This window comes from Malaclemys terrapin, chromosome 9 (assembly GCF_027887155.1).
Source record: "Malaclemys terrapin pileata isolate rMalTer1 chromosome 9, rMalTer1.hap1, whole genome shotgun sequence".
Taxonomy (NCBI): Eukaryota; Metazoa; Chordata; order Testudines; family Emydidae; genus Malaclemys; species Malaclemys terrapin.
In genome coordinates this window covers 18,106,842-18,133,469 of record NC_071513.1, presented here as the reverse complement: position 1 = coordinate 18,133,469, position 26,628 = coordinate 18,106,842, and the positions used below count along the sequence as shown (strand labels likewise).

Sequence of the window (26,628 nt, the reverse complement as noted above, 5' to 3'; positions counted from 1 at the left end):
GAGTGTGTCAGCTCTCTATTTTGCAAGTTCCGAACTCCTGGCCCCCTGCTCATTCATTCACTCACTCAAAGCAAACAGCAAACTGTTTGCTTTTTCTCTGTGGTACGAGCTTTGAAACCAGCACTTCCGCATTCCTGCAGCCGGTCACAACAATGGAGAGGATTGGCCACTTGACGAGGTGATCAGTACAGCACTGCAGGTTGATTCCTGATACACACTCACAGGGGAGAGTCGTAGCCACTCCGCTGTATCTCTTATGCTTCTCGGGGAGGTGGAGTAACTGCAGCGGTGTGCCCAGAGAGATACAGCGCTGTATGTGCCTTGCCAGTGTAGCCGGTCAGTGAGTTACAGTGCTGTGGGCAGCTTTACAGCGCTGTAACTCGCAAGTGTAGCCAAGGCCAGAGTCTCAGACCTCCATTTATTTAAATAAATTTGGTCAAATATTATTAGAACAGTTCATTCAATTTCATTTTTATTGCAGAAGGTGGAGAAAGCAACTAGGGGAGAGGCTGGTCTAAATTTGATTCTGACAAATAGAGAGGAACTGGCTGAGAATTTAAAGGTGGAAAGCATCTTGGGTGAAAGTGATCACCTTCATGATTCCAAAGACAGTTGACTTTAGCAAACTAAGAATTGGTAGGTAAGATGCTGTGGGAAGCAAGACTAAGGGAAAAGAGAGTTCAGAAAAGCTGGCAGATTTTTAAGGAGACATTAGTAAAGGCACAAGAGCAAACTATCCTAGTGCATAGGGAAGACAGGAAGTATGGTAAGAGACCACCCTGGCTTAACCTCGAGATCTTCAACAACCTGAAACTTAAAAAAGTCATATAAAAAGTGGAAACAAGGTTAAATTACAAAAGATGAACATTAAAAAAAACAAAACTAAAACAAAACTGTAGGGACAAAATTAGAAAGGCCAAGGCATAAAACAAGATTACCCTTTATGTCCCTAGATAGCTTAACAACATATTTTACAAATATATTAAAAGCAAGAGGAAAATCAAGGGCAAGGTAGGCCCATTCTTCAGTGAGGAGGGAAAGATAAAAAAAAAAGCAATGGCTGTTTAAGGGTTAATTACAAGGGTAGTTAGGCACTGCAACCAATTACGTAGGCAGGTTATGAAATCTCCATCATTGAGGGTTTTTAAGAACAAGTTAGACAAACAGCTGTCAGTGATGGTCTAGTCAGGGGTGCCCAATCTCCAGCCCAAGGGCCATACACATCCCACCAGAGCATTTCATAAGGCCCGCAGCCTGCTTCAAATGCTATATACTAATAATATACTAATGGCCAATTCCAGGGCCGGCCTTAGGGAAAAACACCCTGGCCCCCACTGCCTCCTCACCAATCCCCCATCACCCCTGGGTAGTGTGTTCTTTACTGTTTTTTTCCCCTGTTTTCTATAATTCTGATATACTTTTTATACACTGATTTCTTTATTTGTTTTTAAATAGACAATACTGTACATAGAAACAACTTATCTAAATACATACAAAACAAACTGAACTTAAAATATAAATCAATACAGGTGACTTTAAATCTTATTAAAATATGTTAAACAAGGTTGTGTTTAGGTTTATATGGTCCTCCTGTGTAGTAAGATTGGGCACCACCGATCTAAATAATAGTCCTGCCTCAGTGCAGGGGACTGGACTAGCTGACCTATCAAGGTCCCTTCCAGGTCTACATTTCTATGATTTGGACATTTTTTCCAGTCACTTAAATTATTCAACTAAATCACTTTTTGCATTATTCAGCCAAGTTGTATTAGGGAAATAATTTATTCAACTGTTTTAATTTCCACTGTCAAGTTACTCAAAAAATATACACATTATTCAATCACATTTTATTTTTAAATCTACTCATTTCACTGTCCCAATTTCTCCCGAAGTTTGTTGGGGACTACAGACTCACCAGAATGCAAGCAAAGTCTTGGGGAATTTTAAAAGGCAGGCATTCTGAGAAACACCATTAATAAACCCACTCCAACAGCATTGTATACAAATGTGCGTCTTTCCAGTAAAGATGGGGAGAAAGAGATAGCCAGGAGCAAACAGGAGAGAAAAAAAGGTGAATAAACTTCTTGGTTATATGTGTGCCATCAACTGCAACAGATACCAATTTAATACTGGGCAAATAATGGTAATTAGATAAGGTAAATGCTCAGCACATTTGGATATTTGTTTATGATGAGCACATCTTAGTAATAACAGTAAAACTTTTCAGAGAAAGTATCAGTAAAGCTGCATGTAGAGAACAGGCTGTAAGTTTTACACAGGGCATATATTTTAGACCCTAAGAATTCAGCCCAGTTATTCTCCCAAAAGCAGTATCATCAGGAGAGATTCACATACATACTATTGGAGTCATCCCTTATAAGAGAGGTACTGAATGAGGTTGGATTGCAAGTGTGTTCTCTCAGAAGAAAACTTTCATCTCCACTAGCAGACTTGTTCATTACAGCACATACACGCTACCCCTAACTTGAAACACAATATAAGAAAAGTCCTGCTAGTTGCTGTGCGGTTGCTAAAATAACTGCATGTACAAAGTTACAGATGTGCAAAGCTTATGGGATTGCCACTCTCTGGCGCTCCAGCCGGGGAGTGGGGCCAAGGGCTTGCCCCATTCCACCTGCCCGGCACTCCCCAGCCCCCAACTCAAAATTCCTTGATGAGCACCATCTTCCAACATGCAGAGCCACACTGCGCAGGTGCGACTTCACCACGCTGTTTCCAGGATCGGAATATCTGCGCATGCGCGCGCGCAAACACACACACACACGGCTGCACGCCCAATCCTCTCCTGGTCTCCTATGGCCCCACCCTTGAGAGCCTCGAAACCCCCCAGGGGCGGCACCCATCCCCGCTAGGGTGCCTCCGCCCATGGCAGTGCCTGGTACAGCTGCCTTGGTGTCACTGCCAGCAGGGTCCGGAGGAGTCATTGGTACCGCCCCATAGAGGCCCCCACCCTGTGCCACACCCTAGGAGTCCCCCCTCTCCCCACCTCAGTAACATCCCTTATAGAGCCCCCCCCATGCTACACCCCTCGCCCCCCCAGGCATTCATAGCCCGCCATACAATTTTAATACCCAGATGCGGCCCTCAGGCCAAAAAGTTTGCCCACCCCTGCTGTAGTCAGTCATTCCTAAGCCCTAAGAGCTGAGAATGAAAGGCCAAGTTAGAGTTTCACACCCAAATTCCTCATATGGTGGCATGTCATGCTACCCATGAAAAGTCTGGGATCCTAAATCTCTTGGCTGAAACTATGCTACAGGCACATTTTCAGTCTGACACACATCTGCTGAGACAAGTCTTTGAAGTTAATGTGGTTTGAGTGGAAGTCTCTCAGAAGATATAAAAACTACATTCACAGTTTTAAAGGGACACTCAACTTTTTGCTTTTAGAATACCTGAACATAAGAATGACCATACTGGGTCAGACCAAAGATCCATCCAGCCCAGTATCCTGTCTACCGACAGTGGCCAATGCCAGGTGCCCCAGAGAGAGTGAACCTAACAGGTAATGATCAAGTGATCTCTCTCCTGCCATCCATCTCCACCCTCTGACAAACAGAGGCTAGGGACACCATTCCTTACCCATCCTGGCTAATAGCCATTAATGGACTTAAACTCCATGAATTTATCTAGTTCTCTTTTAAACCCCGTTATAGTCCTAGCCTTCACAACCTCCTCAAGCAAGGAGTTCCACAGGTTGACTGTGCGCTGTGTGAAAAAAGAACTTCCTTTTATTTGTTTTAAACCTGCTGCCCATTAATTTCATTTGGTGGCCTCTAGTTCTTATATTATGGGAACAAGTAAATAACTTTTCCTTATTCACTTTCTCCACACCACTCATGATTTTATATACATCTATCATATTCCCCCTTAGACTCCTCTTTTCCAAGCTGAAAAGTCCTAGCCTCTTTAATCTCTCCTCATATGGGACTCGTTCCAAACCCCTAATCATTTTAGTTGCCCTTTTCTGAACTCTTTCTAATGTCAGTATATCTTTTTTGAGATGAGACCACATCTGTACGCAGTATTCAAGATGTGGGTGTACCATGGATTTATATAAGGGCAATAAGATATTCTCCGTCTTATTCTCTATCCCTTTTTTGATGATTCCTAACATCCTGTTTGCTTTTTTGACTGCCACTGCCCACTGCGTGGATGTCTTCAGAGAACTATCCACAAAGACTCCAAGATCTCTTTCCTGATTAGTTGTAGCTAAATTAGCCCCCATCATATTGTATGTATAGTTGGGGTTATTTTTTCCAATGTGCATTACTTTACATTTATCCACATGAAATTTCATTTGCCGTTTTGTTGCCCAATCACTTAGTTTTGTGAGATCTTTTTGAAGTTCTTCACAGTCTGCTTGGGTCTTAACTATCTTGAGCAGTTTAGTATCATCTGCAAACTTTGCCACGTCACTGTTTACCCTTGTCTCCAGATCATTTATGAGTAAGTTGAATAGGATTGGTTCCAGGACTGACCCTTGGGGAACACCACTAATTACCCCTCTCCACTTTGAAAATTTACCATTTATTCCTACCCTTTGTTCCCTGTCTTTTAACCAGTTCTCAATCCATGAAAGGATCTTCCCTCTTATCCCATGACAACTTAATTTACGCAAGAGCCTTTGGTGAGGGACCTTGTCAAAGGCTTTCTGGAAATCTAAGTACACTATGTCCACCAGATCCCCCTTGTCCACGTGTTTGTTGACCCCTTCAAAGAACTCTAATAGATTAGTAAGACATGATTTCCCTTTAGAGAAACCATGTTTACTTTTGCCCAACAAGTTATGTTCTTCTATGTGTCTGACAATTTTATTCTTTACCACTGTTTCAACTAATTTGCCCAGTATTGACATTAGACTTACCGGTCTGTAATTGCCGGGATCACCTCTAGAGCCCTTTTTAAATATTGGTGTTATATTAGCTATCTTCCAGTCACTGGATACAGAAGTCAATTTAAAGGACAAACCATAGTTAATAGTTCTGCAATTTTCACATTTGAGTTCTTTTAGAACTCTTGGGTGAATGCCATCTGGTCCCAGTGACTTGTTTATCAATTAATTCCAAAACCTCCTCTAGTGACACTTCAATCTGTGACAATTCCTCAGATCTGTCACCTACAAAGGACGGCTCAGGTTTGGGAATCTTCCTAACACCCTCAGCCGTGAAGACTGAAGCAAAGAATTCATTTAGTTTCTCCACAGTGACTTTATCGTCTTTAAGTGCTCCTTTTGTATCTCAATCGTCCAGGGGCCCCACTGGTTGTTTAGCAGACTTCCTGCTTCTGATGTACTTAAAAGAAATAAAATAAAATTGATTTCTATCAGAACACTGTTGAAACAGTAATCCTGAAATGTAAAAAAAAAAAAAACACTAAACATTTCTCCACTCTCCTGCTTCTGTTTATTGGGTTTTTTTCAGCCGAGGAGAATCTGACAAAATAGGCAAAATAGTGACACTGACTAGCAAAATTTTATATATAAGTGCACCAAGAAAAGAAATTTCTTTCCACTCAGTAACTGTTTTACTCATAACTCATAATATTTTCAGACAGAAAAGCGATCCTCTAGTTGAGGATGTCCCTTTAAACTCAATAGCAAAGTCCCGTTACTCAAAAATAAACTGTTGTGACCAGGAATAACTAGGAAGAACAAAATGACTTGCAGAAAATGACTCTACAATGTTAAAAGCCTCAGATGAAAACTTCACAAGACAATCAGGATTTCAATTAACCCTCAGAGACACTTCTAGGGACTCCACTGTCTTACCAAGATTCTTAATTGGGACAGAATATTCCACAGTGACCAACACCACTAAGGCACATCAGTTGCCGTTAGCATCAATCTAGATATGCAATCAAATCACTCATCTCAGAGATGAACTCTAATATTAGACTATAGGAAGAGACAGGATTTTTCCAAATCACGGGACTGGTTGTTTGTTTGTTTTTAATGAAGGACTCGGGCAGACCCCTCTCCTGCAGTTCTCTCCTTTTAGAATTATGGAAGTTAGAAGTGGTATCATTTCCCCACGCATGAGTGTTTCCTAAGGGACACTTTCTAGGGGCAGATCCATCAAAGACCTCTGACAATTTGTATCTGCTGACCCTAGGCAAATATCATGTAGGAAACACTCATGTACATAGCCCTGTGGACAGAGAGAACCAGTGTTATGCTAAAGCCTAGTAGTAGAACTCAGAGGTGAGAAGAATGCAATTTGACTGCCTTTCTAAACTGAAGTAAAGGGAGCTGTGACAATTTACACCAACAGAGGAACTGCCCCACTGTGCCTAGTGCCATCTGTTTTTAAAGGTCTTTGTGTAATGCAGCTCCCGCCACTTTCCTTTTAACAAGATCTCAAAGCTATCATGTTTCTCAATGTCCTCAAATTGTATCTACATCTTTCTGGTATCCAGAGGTAAACACAGTAATCCAGGGGAAATACCACAAAGCTGAACTGAAAGGGACAGTCGGCTCCAGGATCCAAGTAATAAATCTTCTGTGCCCAAAGTTTACATTAGCTCCCTGCTGTCTCCCCACACTTCATTCCTTCATCTTTCACTGCAAACTCTCATCCAATTTACTTTCCACTATTACGCCCTGGTCTCTTATATTCCTGCTTTCCAATTTCTCCTTCCCAATATCTGCTTTTGATTATTTTGCCTCCTGTGTATTGTTGCATTTGTGTACACCAAATCTAATTTTCTTAGGATTTATTATTTGTATTATCGCTCAAAGTCCCAGTGATGGACCAGAACCCCTTTGTGCTTAGCGTTGTACAAACACAAAACAAAAAGACAGTCCCAGCCCCCAAAGAGCTTACATTCTAAGACAAGATGGATACTGACAGACCAATGGAGGAGCATAAGGAAACAATGAGACAATACTGGTCAGCCTAATCTGTGTCAAGTTTTTTGTAGACTTCCCAGCAGAGGAGTGTGTCAGTAAATTCTTGTCCAAGAGGAGCTACAGATTTACATACTTGAGGGTTCTAGGTTAGCTGCGGTGATTCAGAATACAGCTTTACAAAGGAAGGTGTGTATAGAGATTACAGATTGCCATTAGGAACACAGTGAGGATTTCTTCTACAAACTCTCCCTTTAAATTTGGACTGAAGAATTTCTATATGGATATAAATGGTTATTTAGGTCATTATGCTAAAAATGTCTAAACTATATGGAAAGGACAAACAAGGCTAAATAAACTGGCTTTCACCTTCCAAGGTGTTGAAATTGCTGTTTTCCCTTCACTTCACTCAGTTCTGCAGTATTATTTACTGGGTGAAGCAGCATCTAAGAACATAAGAATGGCCATACTGGGTCAGACCAATGGTCCATCTTGCCCAGTATCTTGTCTTCCAACAATGGCCAATGCCAGATTCTTCAGAGGGAATGAAAAAACAGGGCAATTATCGAGTGATCCATTCCCTGTTGTCCAGTCCCAGCATCTGGCAGTCAGAGACTTAAGGAACCCAGAGCATGGGGTTGCATCCCAACCCTCTTGGCTAATAGCTAGTGATGGAACTATCCTCCATGAACTTATCTAGTTCTTTTTTTAACCCAGTTACAGTTTTGGCCCTCAACATCCCACGGCAACAAGTTCCACATGTTGTATGCTGTGTGAAGTACTTCCTTTTGTTTGTTTTAAACCTGCTATCTATTAATTTCATTAGATGACCCTGTGACACTCTGCACCCTATATTCACTATAGTGGTATGATTATGACATAATTATGATATACCTTGTACAAAATGTGTCATGTAAGGTGCCAATGGAAAAGTTATGATTTGCAGAATATGATTATTCTATTTGTATGCACGTATCATTTTTGTATCTGGAGTTATGAATATTGACTATGAAGCTGTATTTCAAACGTGCTTGCTTTGGGTAACACCCACAAAGATTTACATATAGTCTAGACCGCACATTATGAATGGCCTATTCAAGTTGAATTGCCTATCGACAAAAACAATGGTCCATGTAAGAGCTTGTCCTCACCTGTGGATGCTTCAATCAGCCTATGGATAATGGCTGCCATGACTCATCGGAGCATGCAAAGTCTTGTGACTAAATCACATGATACTGAACTCCATTTTGGAATCTGTATTTTTCCACAAACTGGGCTAGGAACTTGGCTTGGAACAAAGGGGTCCCACCATATGGAATAAGCTATAAAAGGGATAAGTGATATCACCAAGGGACCTCACTTTCCCCACAACTCAACACATGGAAATACCTCTGGAAGAACAAAGACTTTAAACTGGGGAAGTGCTGGTCCCTGACTGGAATAGAGGATTCCTACCTGTGTATAAATCATCTACAAACTGCTTGTACTATCTAACAGGATAAGACACTGTTTGATTCAAATCCTGTGTAGTGTATAAGACAGATTGCATTTTTGTTTATTTCTTAAGTAATCTTCTTTGATCTGTTTGCTATCACTTAAAATTTATCTTTCTATAGTTAGTAAATCTGTTTTATTATATGTATTTTTTACCTAAAAACAGTGCAGTTTGAGTGAAGTGTTTGGGGGAAAATCTCAGCTCAGTTAAAGGTTTTGTGCATATTCCTCTCCACATCAAGGGAGGGGTGGCCTGGGTAATTGTAATAATGTTTTCTGATCAGGCTTTTAACCAGGGCAGGAAGGAACAACTCCAGGGTCCTATGCTAGGGAGTTCGGGGGTATTTTGGCTGTAGTCTCTATTGTTAGTTCATGAGTGGCTGGTCAGAGCATTCATGAACACAGTTGGGTGTGGTCCCTGCCTGTGGATGTTGGTGTGAGTGCAAGCTTGGAGGGCTTTGCAGCTTGTTACATCACAATGCGAGAGGAAACCGAGATTGGTAAAACAGAGGGCTTAGCTGTACCCCAGTTACAGGTGGCACCCCAGGGGGTACCTGTGACAGACCCCAAGTTCTTGTGTTACATGAAGGGGTAAAGAGCACTTCCTTATTCACCTTCTCCATACCATTCATGATTTTATAGACCTCTATCAGATCCCCCTTTACTCATCTTTTCTCCAAGCTGAAAAGTCCCAGTCTTTTTAATCTCTCCTTATATGAAAGATGTTCTATACCCATAATCATTTCTGTTGCCCTTCTCAGCACCTTTTCCAATTCTAATATATTTTTTTGAGATGGAGCAAACAGAACTGCACACAGTATTAAAGGTGTGGGTGTAGTGTGGATTTATATGGTAGTGTTATGCTATTTACCATCTTATTTTCTATCCATTTCCTAATGGTTACTAACATTCTCTTTGCTTTCTTGACTGCTACTGCACATTTATCGGATGTTTTCAGAGAACTAACCTCTCAAGAAAGAGATTATGGAAACAGCTAATTTAGACCTCATCATTTTGTATGTATAGTTGGGATTAGGTTCTCCACTGTGCATTATTTTGCATTTATCAATACTGAATTTCATCCAAAATTTTGTTGCCCAGTCACCCAGTTTTGTGAGATCCCTTTGTAACTCTTTGCAGTCTACTTTGGACTTAACTATCTTCAATGATTTTGTATCATCTGCAAACTTTGCCACCTCACTGTTCACCCCTTTTTTTCCCAGATCATTTATGAATAGGTTGAACAGCCCTGCTCCAAACACAGGTCCCCGGGTGACCCTGCTATTTACCTCTCTCCAGTCTGAAAACTGGCCATTTAGTCCGACCCTTTGGGTATGTCTACTCTACCCGCCGGATCGGCGGGCAGCGATCGATCCAGTGGGGGGTCGGTTTATCGTGTCTAGTCTAGACGCGATAAATCGATTCCCGATCGCTCTCCCATCAATTCCTGTACTCAACCGCCTCAAGAGGCGCAGGTGGAGTCGATGGGGGAGCGGCAGCAGTGTATTCACGTAGCTGAAGTTGCGTAACTTAGATCAATTCCCCACCCCCACTGTAAACCAGGCCTTTCTTTCACGTCTTTTAACCAACTAGTTACTGATCCACAAGATAACCTTCCCTCTTAACCCATGGCTGCTTACTTTGCTTAAGAGCCTTTGCTAAGGTAGTGGTCTCCAAACTTTTTTGATCGGGCACCCCATCAGTAAAAAAATTTTGAGCACACACCCCCGCCGCGCCGGCTCTACCATTTTCGCCAAAGCAAAAAAAAAAAAAAAAAAAAAAAAAAAAAAGCCGCTCCTCCTGCTGCGCATGCCCACGGATCCTCTTGAGTACCCCACTCTGGAGACCACTGTGCTAAGGGACGTTCTCAAAGGCTTTCTGAAAATCCAAATACATGGTATCCACTGGATCACCCTTGTCCACGTTTGTTTACACACACACACACACACACACACACACACACACACACACACCCACCCCTGTCTCTTTCTCTGAGGAATCTGCTTTTTTGTCAGCTGCTTTTCATCAAATTTGTAGGTGCTAACATATTCATAAACGTTTAAAAATATAGCATTTGGTCTCCTAAACATGCCAAGGCTAAAAGTAGCCCTTTCCAACCAGGCAAGGGTAAAAAGAATTACAACACACTACTAGCTGTAGAGACATTACAATGGTTCCTCCACAGTGAACTGGTTCATTCCATGTTTTACAGCATATAGGCAGTTATATGCTGATTTGGGGGGGGGGGGCAACCAGGAGAATGCTGTCTTCTTTTTGAGAGGTACAGTCCTAGGAGGGGTTTGAAACAGCTGGGGTAAACCCATTTTTTTTATGTAAAGGAAAATTCAAAAATCAGGTAATCCTCCCTGTCCACAGAAACAGCCTTCCTCTGCCTCCTCCCCACTCCCAATTAATTCCTCAGCTGCACAGACTCCTTGTCTCAGCACTTCATACTATGGTGATAGGTGGCTAAGACTGGAGAGCCCACACAACAGTTGCCATTCTGGCTAAGGAAAGAATTAATTGGACTACTGATACAAACACGGTTGCCACTTTGTCAGAGGAGTCACAGTTGAGTAATGTGAGGCTCCTCCTTCCTCTTCCAAGAACTAATCAGGCTGCCAGGCTAGAAAACAAGCTACCAGGATCTAGGCACAGATCTGGCATCCAAGACACCACTGATAGGTCACTCAACTATCCAGGATGACTAACTTCTCTGAATCTCTAATAAAAGCTCCCATGGTTCATATTTGCGATCAGGTCAATTGTAGCTTAACACCCCTCAACTTCACCACAACCTTGCCCTTTCTGTGAAACACATGAGTATGAAAAGCCAATGTGGGTTTGATCTGAACACAACTTAGCTTAAAGAGATGCAGACATCAGCACTTCTGATCAAAAGAAACTTTAATTTGCAGCACTCAGCATCCAATAAGGTATGTCACTTCATTATCAGACAGCACTATTACAATTGTGATTAAGGAGTTTCACTGTCTTTGCAAAACACAATATCTGTGTTCTTATGCAGAGACCATCTGAAGAGAAACTTCACCTCCAGAAAGTATTTTTGGCTCACAGCCCAAGGCCTTTGCTGTTCTGAAATGAAATACTCATCGGGAAAAAAAACAAAATATTTGCATGAGGAAGAGACCTTTGTAAACAGCTATTGTTGATTTCCCCTTGGAGTGATCTAAACTGTTGCAGCAGATTTATTTATTTTTTTGCTTTATCTTGTCTCCTAATATTTAGGCCCAGCAGTAGGATTATGTGCAATCTATTATAAGAACAGAGAAAAGGGCTAAAGTAACATTTACATACATCTTGCCAACACCTGTTGCCCTCAGCACAGGAAGAGAGAGCTACCACACGAGATTTCAAACTACCGAATGTTATTTTTCTGCCATGGAACGACACTGGCAGTATTGCGATTCCAACTGTTTGGCTGTTGTTTTGTAGCCATTTCTGCGTACTACACAGAGCCCATCCCCTTTCCTGTTCCTATCTCTGGCTGGTTGAAGATAAACAGCCACGACTTCTGTATAGTGTGAGAATGCTTGTTTAGCATGATCACAGGAGCACCAGATCCTTTTGAGCTGTGTGGAACATATGTAGGGCTTCTGATTCTCAGTTTTACCTGAATCATCAATAAAACATCCTCATATTTAAAAAATGGAATCTGTGTTTATCCATTAGACACTGGAAAAACACCAAAAATGGTTACTTGTATCTAAGGGTTTGTCTATATGAAGCAGTAGTGAGGACTATGCAGGTGTGATTTCTGATTTGCATTAATGTGTTGTGCATTAATTGGTCCATGTAGACCCTGCTGGTGCACACTAAAAAGTTCCCCATTTTACTTTAACCTAGTTCTGTATGAAACTTTATTAAAGCACACTAGGGACCATACAAAAAAATTGCTCATTACAACATATACTACTGCAATGAGTAATGTAGATAATATACCTATAGTGGATACCAAAAAAAAAGCTCCCAAAAAAACCTACTAATTTTGGACATCTACATAAAACTCAAGATTTATTAAAAAAATAAGCACTGAAATATTAAATTCATAAATCACAAAAAACCGAAATATACATCAGGCCTATAACATGATTTCCTAGGAGAGTTCATTGACACAGATCATTTTAAAAGTCTGCTACACAGATTTCTGGCCAGCTATCCCCAACACTAACTGATCAGTCAGTTGTTCTGGCTAGGTCAGGGGTCGGCAACCTGCGGCTCCGGAGCCACATGTGGCTCTTTGGCTGCCCCCTTGTGGGCAGCTGTTTTTTGAGGGGGTGCGAGGTGGAGGCTCTGGCCAGGAGGCACTTACCACAGGCGGGTCCCGGCTGGCGGTGCAGCAGGCTGCCTGCCTGCCCGCCCTGGCCCCACACCGCTCCTGGAAACGACTGGCTGTTGGCAAATCTCTGCATGCCCCTTGGGGAGAGGGGGACAGCGGGTCTCTGTGAGCTGCCCCTGCCTGCAAGCACCACCCCCACAGCTCCCATTGGCCGAGACATACCAGCAGCCAGCTGCTTCTGGGAGCGGCGTGGGACCAGGGCAGGCAGGCAGCCTGCTGAGCCCTGCTGCGCCGCCAGACGGGAGCCGCCTGTGGTAAGCGCCTCCCGGCCAGAGCCTGCACCTCACACCCTCTCCCGCACCCCAACCCCAGGTCAGAACCCCCTCCTGCACCCAAACTCCCTCTCAGACTCCACACACCCAACAGAAGAGGTGGGAGGTTTGCATGCAGGGGATTCAGAATCTGATACAAAGCCAGGGTGAGGTTCTCATAAGTACATAATCCACCGCAGCACAGGTGTAGTTATTGTGTCATCTCGGGTACGCAATGCTCCTGACACCCTGTGATTTAGAAGGGCAGAGACCACTCAGCCACCAGGGAGCACACATATTGTTCAGTGACATCGCATTATTGTAACCCCCTGCCAGAATACTGGCTTTATTCAGAGCCTCACTTGAGGGACTGTCATGTCACTGCAGGCCCTGTAGCAAATGCATTTTAACAAACCCAAATCTGAATGCAAGTATTTGCAGGAGAGATGGGTCCAAACTTATTTGTATGTCAGTAACATCAGTAGGCCCCAACTGAGAACAGGTCCCCATTGTGCTAGGTGCTGTACAAACATAGGGAGTGTGCCTACATTGCAATCAGAAGCATGGCTAAAGATATCAGTGAAGATGCAGCGGCATGGACCCAGCATGGTTTAACACCACGGCTACATACCCAGGCTGTGGGTGGTCTGATACAGTCCTCGCTGAAGCACCTAGATTCTAGTCGCATTAAAAGTATTGGTGAGTAATAACTTTAATATGTTAAATTATTATTAGTTGATAAATTCTAACTCTACAAGTAGCTTTGCGTGTGATGCGGCTCTCGAAAAATTTTGGTCAAAGACAAAAACAAAAAAAAAATGGCTCTTTTTCTTTGAAAGGTTGCCAACCCCTGGGCTAGTTGATTTCATAGTCACAGATACATCACCAGTTTCTTTAATGAAGCTACAGACACTAACAAGGTCTCTCCCGCTTGCTGTTTCCTAAAAAAAAGCAGGAACCAGTCCAATGAGCAACTTCCTTTTGGCAGTTCCTCTGGGCAGCCATGAGTGAAGTAGGGTGCTTCCTACTTTTTGAGCAATATAAATCTGTTCCTCTGTTACCACTCCCTGCCAACACAACATAGATCATTCCCAAAGACCAAACACTGCCAGAAGAATATGCTATGTGGAAAAGTCAAACGGAACCTAGTGATAAAACAGTCATTAGAACATAAGAATGGCCATAATGGGCCAGACCAAAAGTCCATCTAGCCCAATATCCTGTCTTCTGACAGTGGCCAATGCCAGGTGCCCCAGAGGGAATGAACAGAACAGGTAATCATCAAGTGATCCATCCGACGTCGCCCTTTCCCAGCTTCTGGCAAACAAAGGCTAGGGCCACCATCCCTGCAGGGCTTTGGAGCAGAGGCCGGAGCTGGAGCGCGGAGCAGCAGGTTTTTGCCTGGAGCTGGAGAGGAGCCGGAGCACAGCTCCAAAGCCTTGCCCATCCTGGCTAACAGCCATTGATGGACCTATTCTCCACGAACTTATCTAGTTCTTTTTTGAACCCTGGTATAGTCTTGGCCTTCACAACATCCTCTGGCAAGGAGTTCCACAGGTTGTGCATTGTGTGAAAAAAAAATACTTCCTTTTGTTTGTTTTAAACCTGCTGCTTGTTAATTTCATTTGCTGACCCCTAATTCTTGTGTTATGATAAAGAATAAAGAATGCTTCCTTATTTACTTTCTCCACACTAGTCATGATTTTATAGACCTCTATCATATCATAGAACAGGGGTAGACAACCTATGGCATGCGTTCCAAAGGCAGCACACGAGCTGATTTTCAGTGGCACTCACACTGCCTGGGTCCTGGCCACTGGTCCAGGGGACTCTGCATTTTAATTTAACTTTAAGTGAATCTTCTTAAACATTTTAAAACCCTTATTTACTTTACATACAACAATAGTTTAGTTATATATTATAGACTTATACAAAGAGACCTTCTGAAAACGTTAAAATGTATTACTGGCACGCAAAACCTTAAATTAGAGTGAATAAATGAAGACTCAGCACACCGCTTCTGAAAGGTTACCAACCCCTGTCATAGAATATCAGGGTTGGAAGGGACCTCACGAGGTCATCTAGTCCAACCCCCTGCTCGAACCAGGATCAATCTCCAACTAACTCATCCCAGCCAGGCCTTTGTCAAGCCTGACCTTGAAACCTCTAAGGAAGGAGATTCCACCACCTCCCTAGGTAAACCATTCCAGTGCTTCGCCACCCGCCTAGTGAAAAAGTTTTTCCTAATATCCAACCTAAACCTCTCCCACTGCAACTTGAGACCATTACTCCTTGTTCGGTCATCTGGTACCACTGAGAACTGTCTAGATCCATCCTCTTTGGAACCCCCTTTCAGGTAGTTGAACGCAGCTATCAAATCCCCCCTCATTCTTCTCTTCTGCAGACTAAACAATCCCAATTCCCTCAGCCTCTCCTCATAAGTCATGTGCTCCAGTCCCCTAATCATTTTTGTTGCCCTCCGCTGGACTCTTTCCAATTTTTCCACATCCTTCTTGTAGTGTGGGGCCCAAAACTGGATACAGTACTCCAGATGAGGCCTCACCAATGTCGAATAGAGGGAAATGATCACATCCCTCGATGTGCTGGCAATGCCCCTACTTGTACAGCCCAAAATGCCGTTAGCCTTCTTGGCAACAAGGGCACACTGTTGACTCATATTCAGTTTTTCGTCCACTGTAACCCCTAAGTCCTTTTCTGCAGAACTGCTGCATAGCCATTCAGTTCCTAGTCTGTAGCAGTGCATGGGATTCTTCCGTCCTAAGTGCAGGACTCTGCACTTGTCCTTGTTGAACCTCATCAGATTTCTTTTGGCCCAATCCTCTAATTTGTCTAGGTCCTTCTGTATCCTATCCCTACCCTCCAGTATATCTACCACTCCTCCCAGTTTAGTGTCATCTGCAAACTTGCTGAGGGTGCAGTCCACGCCATCCTCCAGATCATTAATGAAGATATTGAACATAATCGGCTCCAGGACCGACCCTTGGGGCACTCCGCTTGATACCAGCTGCCAACTAGACATGAAGCCATTGATCACTACCCATTGAGCCCGACGATCTAGCCAGCTTTCTATCCACCTTATATCCCCCCAATCATCTCTTTTGCAAGGTGAAAAGTCCCAGTCTTATTAATCTCTCCTCATTCAGAAGACATTCCATACCCCTATTAATTTTTGTTACTCTTTTCTGAACCTTTTCCAATTCCAATATACAACTCTACCCCTATATAACGCTGTCCTCGGGAGCCAAAAAATCTTACCGCTTTATAGGTGAAACCGCATTATATCGAACTTTCTTTGATCCGCTGGAGTGTGCACCCCACTCCCCCGGAGCACTGCTTTACCGCGTTATATCCGAATTCATGTTATATCGGGCCACGTTATATCGGTGTATCTTTTTTGAGATGGGGTGACCACACCTGCACACAGTATTCAAGATGTGGGCCTACCATGGATTTATATAGAGGCAATACAATATTTCCGTTCTTATTTTCTATCCCTTTCTTAATGATTCCCAACATTCTGCTTGCTTTTTTGACTGTCATTGCACATTGAGTGGATGTTTTTAGAGAACTATCCATAATGACGCCAAGATCTCTTTCTTGAGTGGTAACAGATAATTTAGACCCCATAATTTTTTATGTATAGTTGGAATTAGGTTTTCCGATGTGCACTGCTTTGCATTTATCAACACTGAATTTCATCTGCCATTTTGATGCCCAGTCACCCAGTTTTGTGAGATCCTTTTGTAGCTCTTCGCAGTCTGCTTGGGACTTAACTATCTTGAATAGTTTTGTATCATCTGCAAATTTTGCCACCTCACTGTTTACCCCTTTTTCCAGAGTATTTATGAGTATGTTGAATTGGACTGGTCCCAGGACAGACCCCTGGGGAACACTACTATTTACCCCTCTCTATTCTGAAAACTGACCATTTATTCCTACCCTTTGTTTGCTATCTTTTAACCAGTTACCAATCCATGAGAGGACCTTCCCTCTTATCCCATGACAGCTTACTTTGCTTAAGAACCTTTGGTGAAGGAGTAAGAAGTGAGTAAGAAGGTAGCAGGCACAGAGAAGCTCCCAGGAAGACTGATATGGGTTTATTGTCATACAGTAAACAGATCACAGCTTGAATCAGCAACCCTAGTTTAACAGTTAGGGGTAAAATTTAAAAAGCACTTAAGTCCCATCTGACTTTTGTCTACTGAAAGTCACAGGGGTATAGGAACCTAAGTAACTTTTGAAAATAGCACCTAGATGACTTAGGAGCCTACATTATTTTGAAAATTTTACCCTCAATCTAAAAGAAAGGGAAGTGGGAGATCTCCAGACAAATGTGACCTAATCTACCTAATAACAAGCAAGTGAGACACACTAGGCCAAGTTCAACTTTGCTGTACACAGGACAAATGCCTATTATCAGCAATGGGAATGGAACATGGCAAGCTACCACTGGGGATTAAGGAACCGTTTAGGGGGGAAATCAAGTCAATGCTTAACAAGCTAAACTTGTCCTCCCCATTTTGGCTTTGTTAGGTCTGCAACACTGGGGGTCTGACAGATGAGCGGTGAGAGTAGGCTCCTGGGAGGGGAAAAAGGCAAGAAAGCAGGCTCTGGAAAGTTTTCTACTCTTGAAGGTTGAACTTCGTGCATGATACAATACAAACTCTGGCTACAGTACACTGACAGAAGTAAGCACTAAGCCATTTGGCTAACACAGTGGGAAAGGGAAGCTTTGGCTGTCCTTCTTCATTTGGCAAAGCATATCAGAAAGGGAAGCAGTTTGGCTTTTCTCCCTCAGGAGGGGAAAGTGATCTCTACTGGACTGCAAATGAGCCTGGGACGTAAAACCTGTTGGGAATACAGGTAGGGAGGGGGCCCACCTGCTTGGATACCTTTAGATGTTAACTACTCATACTAAAATTCCTGAGGTAAAATCCTGGCCCATTGAAGTCAATGGCAACATTCCCAGTGACTTCATTGGAGTCAGGATTTGACCCTGGGATTTACATTAATTGGGGAACTGATCTGGGTGTCAGAAAAGTCTGTCTCTGTGTCCTTTATCCCACTCTGCCTGTGGTGGACAGGGACATCCTGACATCCTACGGCTAACCATACAACAGGGAACAACACCTGCTTGTGCCACAGCTCAGATGTGTCCAGCATGCCCTCGTCTGACAGGCAATGAAAGGCTATGTAGTCTGATGCTAGTCTCAACATGCAGTATTTAAATGGAAGTAATCTTCTGAAACCTAGATAGCACCAGTTTCTCTCTCACTTTCTTGAGGTAGACTCAGCACTGAAATCCAGCAGTATAATTTCCTGATTGATATGGAAAGTTAGTGGATACCCTGGGCATAAATTCTGTCACAGTTCTAATAACTGTCTCTGTGATGGAAATGGGGAAAAAAGGTCTGCAAGGCAGAAATTCACTCTCTCCTCTAACCATTTTAAAAGGCGAAACAGCAACGCTGAAATAGAAGCTGAAACATGATTGGCATAGCCTTAAAAAAAAGCCATCCTCACTAAAAAAGGCAACAGTCATAGAGAAATGAAATGAGTCTCACTGAGAGCTTCTGACATAATCTCTCATTATGAAGTGCTTCCTTCTTTGTGCAAACATTTCAGGGCATTTTAAAACAGATCACATATTTCTTAACAGCTGAACCTGCACCCTTCAAGTGTTTAGATAACAACAGAGTGCTTGCTTCTTAAGATGCACTATCACCTAGTTACTACGGAGTCAATAATATGAAGCAATGATTTTAATGGGGGAAAATGTGGAAGTAAAGCCAACTGGAGTGGACTTTGTCAGAGGCAGGTGGGAAGAGAGTGCAGGCGGTAAGAACACTACAGCATTAATCCAGAGCTCTGAATGGCAGAGACCAGACCATTTAAATATAATTTCAGAATAAGTATTCATTCCCGCCTACCCCTCGCCAAAAAAAAAAAAAAAAAATCACCCCCACATAAGAGACAGTTAACAATATTTGGAATGGAGCAGGCAAGAGAATGAATCCAAGGTTATTACAACAGAAAGGTCCAGGTCTTTCAGTTGTTGTATGCAGTGTTATTGTAGCCATGTCAGTCCCAGGATATTAGAGACACAAAGTGGGTGAGGTAATATCTTTTACTGGACCAACTTCTGTTCGTCTCTCTCACCAACAGAAGCTGGTGCAGTAAAATATATTACCACACTCACCTTGTCTCTCTCAGATCCTTCTGTGACCTTTGAAAGTATAAAGCAACAGAGGGTCCTGTGGCACCTTTAAGACTAAGGGTACGTCTATACTTACTTCCTGGTCCGGATGTAAGCGATCGATCTTCTGGGATCGATTTATCGCATCTTGTCTAGATAAATCGATCCCGGAAGTGCTTGCCATCGACGCCGGTACTCCAGCTGAATTTGCGTACCTTAGTCCGAAGTGGGGGGTTAGTGTGGTCCAGGCCTAACAGAAGTATTGGGAGCATAAGCTTTCGTGGGTAAGAACCTCACTTCTTCAGATGCAAGATTCTTCTCTTGCATCTGAAGAAGTGAGGTTCTTACCCACGAAAGCTTATGCTCCCAATACTTTTGTTAGTCTTAAAGGTGCCACAGGACCCTCTGTTGCTTTTTACAGATTCAGACTAACACGGCTACCCCTCTGATACTTTGAAAGTATGTAATCCTCTTGTCATCACCTCTTGCCCATGATTGCTATCAAGATTAATTTAATCAGTTTTAATTTAATCCTAGTTTTATGAAGCTCTCTGCAAAAGATCATCAGAAATCTTAGGAAAAATCAAGAAGGGGTTAGTACTCCACAGAGAGTCAATCTCAAAGACGGGTGTCTGCAGAGGAGTTCTGCAGGTCAGCTTCAGCATTGTGACAGTTAAAAGATCAACAGACGTGAAGGTAAGCTCTTATGGGACTTCATTTACTGTAGCCCCCAGGAACATAACAATCCCTTGGCTAGCCTGGAGTTTCAGTTAACTGGAACTCATAAAAAAGCAGTCTGGTTTACTTGTATGAAAGCAATAAGAGAGTCTAAATTTTCCTTCTTAACCCCAGGGTGGAGTCGGGGATGGGGTGGGGGGGTTGAAATAGCAGGGAAGGTATTGGGAACCAATTGAGATTATGTAGAAACAATCTCTCCATTAACCAGTTCATTAGCCATGGATATAATGCAAGATCTGTTGTAGTGCAAGATAGCCATCTTGGGGTTGAAGCTGTGGATGAGGTAACCCCTGAAAGACTTGAGCCAGCAAGTAAGACGACAACTCCAGCAAATGGGAGTTATGAGGAGCCAGGAAGACTTCCTTTTGCTTTCACTGTAGAATTAGACAATAGAAAAATCTTCATTTCCTGATCTCACCTGGAAAAGTGATTGTACCAATGACAGAGCCAGAAACTTGGGAAAAGGAACAAGAAAGCAGAGACCAAGAGAGACTAGAAAGGAATATAAGGAAAGGAAAGGTTAAGCAAGCTGGGAAACAAAAAGGAAAATGACCAGTTGAAAATAAAATACACCAGCCAATTTTTGTTCCAAGCTCATTGTTTTCATTCTGTCAGCCATCTGGGAGGCCTGGACTAAAAATATCTTAGGGATGCAGTAATACTTACTGTTCTCTATAAGGATCCATTAGATCTCTCTCTAAGAGCATAAAAGATTATTACAGAAACATGGACCAAGAAAGGTTTTGATCTAAATGGAACCCTCTAAATACAGAAAGTCTACTTCAAAAGCACACATAAATTAAAGGACAGAGACCTAAATCATTCCTACATTCTGTGAAGTGCCTCAAGCACTTTTGGCACCATATATATATATATTAACTATACCTGATTTTTTTCCTTCTATGAGTTTTCATATATTGAGATGGGAACCCCATGCCCTTAAAATGTGACAGGCTGAAATTACAGGAGTCCCACTTGAACTCCAACTGTGGGTGACCCAGCATGATCTTATTCGTCACTTACAAAAGGCCTGATAATTGGTCAGAAACCAAGGTTTGGAAAAAAAATTGTTTTAAAAAGAACTTGCACCCGACTGAGTAAAAAAAAAAAAAAAAAACTGTTGGATGTTTTGTTTTCATGAAGGAAATAAAAGACCATTCATAAAAAAAGGCATTGGCTAAATTAAGGAACTGTTAGGTGCCAATCTTTTCTAAATACATATAGAAATACTGTATTATTGCAAAATGCCATTCCCACCAAGGGCATGAAATAGATACTTCAAGACATAATGATATTAGATAGAAGCTATGGAGAAACTAGGAGAAAGCTTTCCTCCAGTAAAAGATTTTACTTTGCAACATACTCAATGCACTGAGAAGTGTGGCAATATTATTTCATTGCTTAAATATTTATGAAGCCCTTGCAGAATTTCCACTTTTCATTACATTAACAGGGTTGACTGATGGATTATGCAACAGTTGCTCTCTTCCACCAAGAATCATTACCATCTTATGGGAAGCTAGTGCAGAAGTTATTAAATGGTGACACCCACAGCTCACATGTTACATCTGTGTTATGGGATCTTCACTGGCTACCAATTAGTTTTCGGGCGGAATTCACGGTATTGGTATTAGTCTACAAAGCTGGAAACAGTTCAGACCCACCTCTTAAAAGACTGACTCTCTCCCCTAGCAATTACTGTAATAAGAACAGATGCTTGAGTCCTCTTGATGTTACCTGGAATTTGCTTGGTCTGTCAGAGCCTGTAGTTGTTAACCTGCACATTTGGGTGGGACAATTGTATGCAGGGCCATGAATGTAGGGCTGGGGCAGGGGGTTAAGGTGCAGGAGGGAGTGCGGTGTGCAGGAAGGGGCTCAGGGCAAAGGGTTGGGGTGCAGGGAAGGGGCTCAGGGCCGGGGTGCAGGGTACAGGAGGGATGCAGGGTGCGGGCTCCGGCGCAGCTTACCTCGAGCAGCTCTGGGGTCGCAGCAGCATGCAGCGCAACTAAGGCAGGATCCCTGTCTGCCCTGGCCCCACGCCGCTCCCGGAAGTTGCCAGCATGTCCGACAGTGGCTCCTGGGGGTGGGGTGGGGCAGACAGCTCTGCCGCGCACTGCCCTCGCCTGCGGGTACCACCTCCGAAGCTCCCATTGGCCGCGGTTCCCCATTCCCCGGCCAATGGGAGCTGTGGGCGGCGGTGCCTGCAGGTGAGGGCAGCACACAGAGCCCTCTGCCCCCGCCCCCAGGGGCCGCAGGGACGTGGTGCTGGCCACTTCCGGGAACAGCACAGGGCCAGGACAGGCAGGGAGCCTGCATTAGCCCCACCTCGCCATGGGGCTGGCAATCCTGCGGGCCGGATCAAAAGCCCTAATGGGCCGGATTGGGCCTGTGGGCTCTAGTTTGCCCTCCCTGATATAACTGCTGGTTAAACATTAGAGCTCTTGAATGCCTGATATTTGTATCATTTTATCTTGTATTGGGTGGTGAAAAAAATTGATGAATAAACATATATAAAGCCTAAAACCAAAGGAAATATCTGCATGATACTGAAAAAAATCCAGTGAAAATAGTTCACACACACACTCCCCTGCTGTGTTTGCAACCCTAACGCTACAGCCCTGGAAAGGTGTATCAGAACCAGGAAATCAAATTGACTAGTTTCTTTTCATTTTCTCATCATGAACAAATACAAGAAGCAAACAAGGGCTCTGCTCCTACAATAACTTGCAATATATAAAGTTAAATGTGGGTTTAAAGAACCCCATTGAAGCCAATACAACTGCTCTGAGTGTATACTGTTAAGTCGGCAGGTTAAATCTTTGCTCCATCAGGGCCAAAGACAATACAAGAGTGAAAAGTTGATCAGAGTATTTCAAACTTTCAATTAATACCTAATCTATTCAAGATATTTCTAAGGACATAGTGAGAGATTTTTAAATATGTGATTTGGCTGCAGCAGCCTATCAGACTCCCACGTGACACCCCACCCCGTTCACATCCTAACAGGTGGGTTTTGGCAAGGCATCTCTTGCTGGCTTCTCTTCCTTCAAGCATAAGGTGAGTGAGCTGAAAAGGGGGCTGACTCCAACTTCCCAGCCTGGACAGCGGTGACACACAATTCTTACCTGCAGCATAGTGACCACGTGGCAGGGGTTCAGCAGATAGATGACCGTCCTGGTGGCAAACTTGAACCCCACCTCCAGGCCAAAGGTGAGGCAGAGGGCCACCAGCAGCAGGTTCTTGCCCAGGCTCTCCTGCTTGGCCTGGGATTGCTGGGCCGGATGGTTTCCCTCCTCCCTGGAGTGCAGCTGCCGCCTGATTTTCCGCAGGGACACCAGGATCTCCAGGACGCCCACGGTGAGGAAGACCAGGCTCTCCAGCAGGCGCTGCTGCGGGGTGAGGAAGGCGGCGCACTCGGGCCCCCCGTTGCCCGCGAAGCTGGGGTCCACCCCGCCGTAGAGCCAGTCCAGGAGGTTGCCGAGGCTGTAGCGGGCCATGGCGCGGTGCTGCCTCTCCTGCTCGCCCTCGCTGTCCCGGAGCAGGTCGGACCAGGGCGGGACCCAAGCCAGGATGCTGGCTGTCGGGCGGAGCATGAAAAGCGGGGACCCCCCCCCGGCAGGAGCTAGCCGCACCCAGCCGGGCACCCCGAGCCCTGCTCCCCCGGCGGCTGGGAACCGCCAGCAGCGGCGAGTCTGCGGAGACAGGGAACCACTCAGCGCGGGAGGGGACCCGGCAGCCCCGCCCCGGGCCCAGCCCCCTTCCTCCCGTCGGTGTCCACTCCCGCGCCCCCGCTCCGCGCGCCCCCTGCCGCCGCCCCGGGCCCCGCAGGCGGGGGGATCCGCTACCTCAGCGGGCCGGGAGCGGGCAGGCCCAGCGCCCCTGGCTACGGGGCCAGCGCCGGGTGCAGGCGGCAGCAGCAGCTGCCCAGGCAGCAGGGGGCGCCCGCCCCTGCCGCCTCCCGGTTGTGGCGCGGGCGGCTCTCCCGGCCCCTGCCCGGCGCAGCAACATCACCCCACCGACGTGCCTGACTCACACCGAGACATGGATGAGCCAGCCCCGATTGGCTGCGCCGGGCCGCCCGCTCCGCCCCCCGCTCCGGCGGCTCCCTCCTCCCGCCGCTTCCTCCGCCCTGCTGCTGTTGTCTCCTCCCCCTTCTCTACCCACTCCCTGCGCCCGCCTTCCCCCTGCTCCCCTCACCCCGTTCAGCCCTGCTGCCTCCTTCAGCCCTCATCCCCCCCCCGTGCCCTCCTTCCTCCTCCTGCACTCACCCCCCGGCGCCCGCCTTCACCTCTGCACCTTCCTTCACTCACCACCTGCTAGGGTGACCAGACAGCAAGTGTGAAAAATCAGGACAGGGGGTAGGGGGTAATAGGAACCTATATAAGAGAGAGACCCAGAAATCGGTACTGTCCCTATAAAATCGGGACAGCTGGTCACCCTACCACCTGCACCCTCCTTTGCCAGTTCCCTCCTCTCCCTCTCCCCTGCTCACCGCCTTCTCCTAAGAACTGGCAAGAGCCAACTATGTCTGACTCGTACCCGTGTAGTGTACTTATAAAATGTGTATATATAATTTTGCTGCCATAGGAAAGATAAGTATGCAAGTAGAATTGTGGGATTAAGGGGATGCTGGCAAACTTGGTAGGACTTTAAGTGAACATAACTAGACAACTGTCTCATGTGATAGAACTTTTCTCAGAGATTCCACCCAGGGCGTATGGTGATCTGAACCACTTCTTGCTGCCAATCTCAACTTAAAAATAATAACACTGTCACTACTTAAGGCATATTGTACTGCAAACAAACTTGTACTGTCTCATTATAGCATCTGTGTGCCAGTTCTGTATTCTAGTGTAACTGTTAAGGCCCCATCATCTTTTTAATTGTCAGCATCAGGTACATTGTTTTCAAAATAACTACAAAGGCAAACTAGTACAGATAAGGACTTGTAAATAAGACCACTTTCATTGTAGTTATGTCAGGACCTCCCGTCAGCTCTGCCATGGACTCCAGTGCTACCCTGGGCAAGTTATTTACTCTCTCTCTCTCTTTGCCTCAGTCTCCCCACTTGCTCCATTAAAATAGGGAGGAAGTTATTTGCCTAAACCACATGGCAACTATTGGTTGAAAACTACACTACATGAGTTTATTGTTTAAGTCAACTGTGAACAAAAAATGAGAGAGAACAAATATGAGAATTTTGTACAAAGGATTCTCTTATGTTATTTAGCAAGCTATGCTTCGTGTATTGTATTTCTGTTTGTCAAAAAGATTCCTCAAAAACAGTTGGCCTTTGCAGGTGGGGGCTATGGAACAGTGCAAATTGCAAGAGAATTTAAAGATATGGATGCCACATCCGACCTAAAAAACAAAATAAGGTATGTTGTTGAGTTTTTTCTGTTTATTAATACACTTTTTCCTGTTGCTCTATAAATAAACTGCACATTGCGTGAAATAGCAGCACCAGACTTGTTTTCCTTTTTCGCTCACACCTTCTTGAATACATGATGTAGATGTAGTGGTGGGAAGGACACATGGAGCCAGGAAGCCACCAGCATAATGCATGGCTGTAGGATCAGGGCCGGCTCCAGGGTTTTTGCCGCCCCAAGCGCCGGGGGAAAGCCACAGCACTTCGGCAGTAACTCCACCACGCCGCTTTCTTCTTCGGCGGCACTTCAGCAGCAGGTCCTTCCCTCCAAGAGGGACCAAGGGACCCGCCACAGAATTGTCGCCAAAGAGCCAGATGTGCCGCCCCTTCCCCTTGGCCGCCCCAAGCACCTGCTTGCTGCACTGGTGCCTGGAGCTGGCCCTGTGTAGGATGTAGAGCTCTAGATAGGATGAAGTAACAGTAGTGAATGGAACATACTTTCTGTCCTTCCTTACCTACTCACTCCCACCAAGACTTTCCAAAAACCTCTCTCTCAGGGTTGGAGTTGTGGAATGAGAAGGTGGGGAAATAGGCAGATATTAACATTACCGGACCAGTTTTGTCCAGTGATCTCAGCATGGGACTGGGGGGCAGAAACTCCTGCCCCAGCTATCTCTAGCTGAACTTTCCCATCAGTAAATAAAGAGGTTATCTCTATGGGGGTGCAGGTGATGAACTGGTTAAGTGGTATAGAAAATGCTGAATTGTTATATAGACAGAATTGTGTAAATCTGTAAATTTAAAAACCAGGAGTGATTTTGAATTGAATGTCAAAGTGGATAGGAAGTCGGTTGGGCAGAAAAAGCCCACATCCTATAATTATAGAGAGTAGTCTGGCTAGCATGGGACTTAAGTAAATCCATAAAAGATGGCAGTACCAGAGGGCCTGAACTTATAAGGTGCTGAGTATTATTAAGCACTGAGGCATGAATACAGATTTGAGCTGAGGCAAGGTCAAAAAAAGGCAGAGGAATTTAGGTGAGTAAAGTTTATTCATGATGTGGGTGTTTTCTATATATCCCCTTAGTATCCTGTCTTTAATATTCTTAACTTGCGTTGCAGAACAGAAAAATTGTGTTAAGATCTAGAGCAGTGGTGGCCAACGTGCGGCCAAACATGGCCCGTCCTAGTAATCAGGCAGGCCACCAGACCATTTATTTACATTTGCACGATCGCCCGCAGCTCCCAGTGGCTGCAGTTTGCCATTTCCGCCACTGATCTAGAGACTTGGCACACCTAGCGTTTAGAAAAATATGTAAGTACTGTTACTATCTG

General features: G+C 44.5%; 1 protein-coding gene across 2 annotated transcripts in view; it reads right to left on the bottom strand.

The window, feature by feature from the left end:
* The window catches only part of TMEM164 (transmembrane protein 164), a 91,608-nt gene extending 67,714 nt beyond the window's left edge, over positions 1 to 23,894 (bottom strand). The window contains exons 1-2 of one of the 2 annotated variants that reach the window (XM_054039719.1): positions 23,771 to 23,894; positions 23,051 to 23,617 (exon numbers count right to left, since the gene is read on the bottom strand). In XM_054039719.1, coding sequence (XP_053895694.1) covers positions 23,051 to 23,518 — 468 coding nt within the window. In that variant the 5' untranslated portion in view covers positions 23,519 to 23,617; positions 23,771 to 23,894. Of the gene's footprint in view, positions 1 to 23,050; positions 23,618 to 23,770 lie in introns of those variants that run through there. The other variant, XM_054039720.1, reaches the window with a different exon arrangement.
* Positions 23,895 to 26,628: the final 2,734 nt, after the last annotated feature.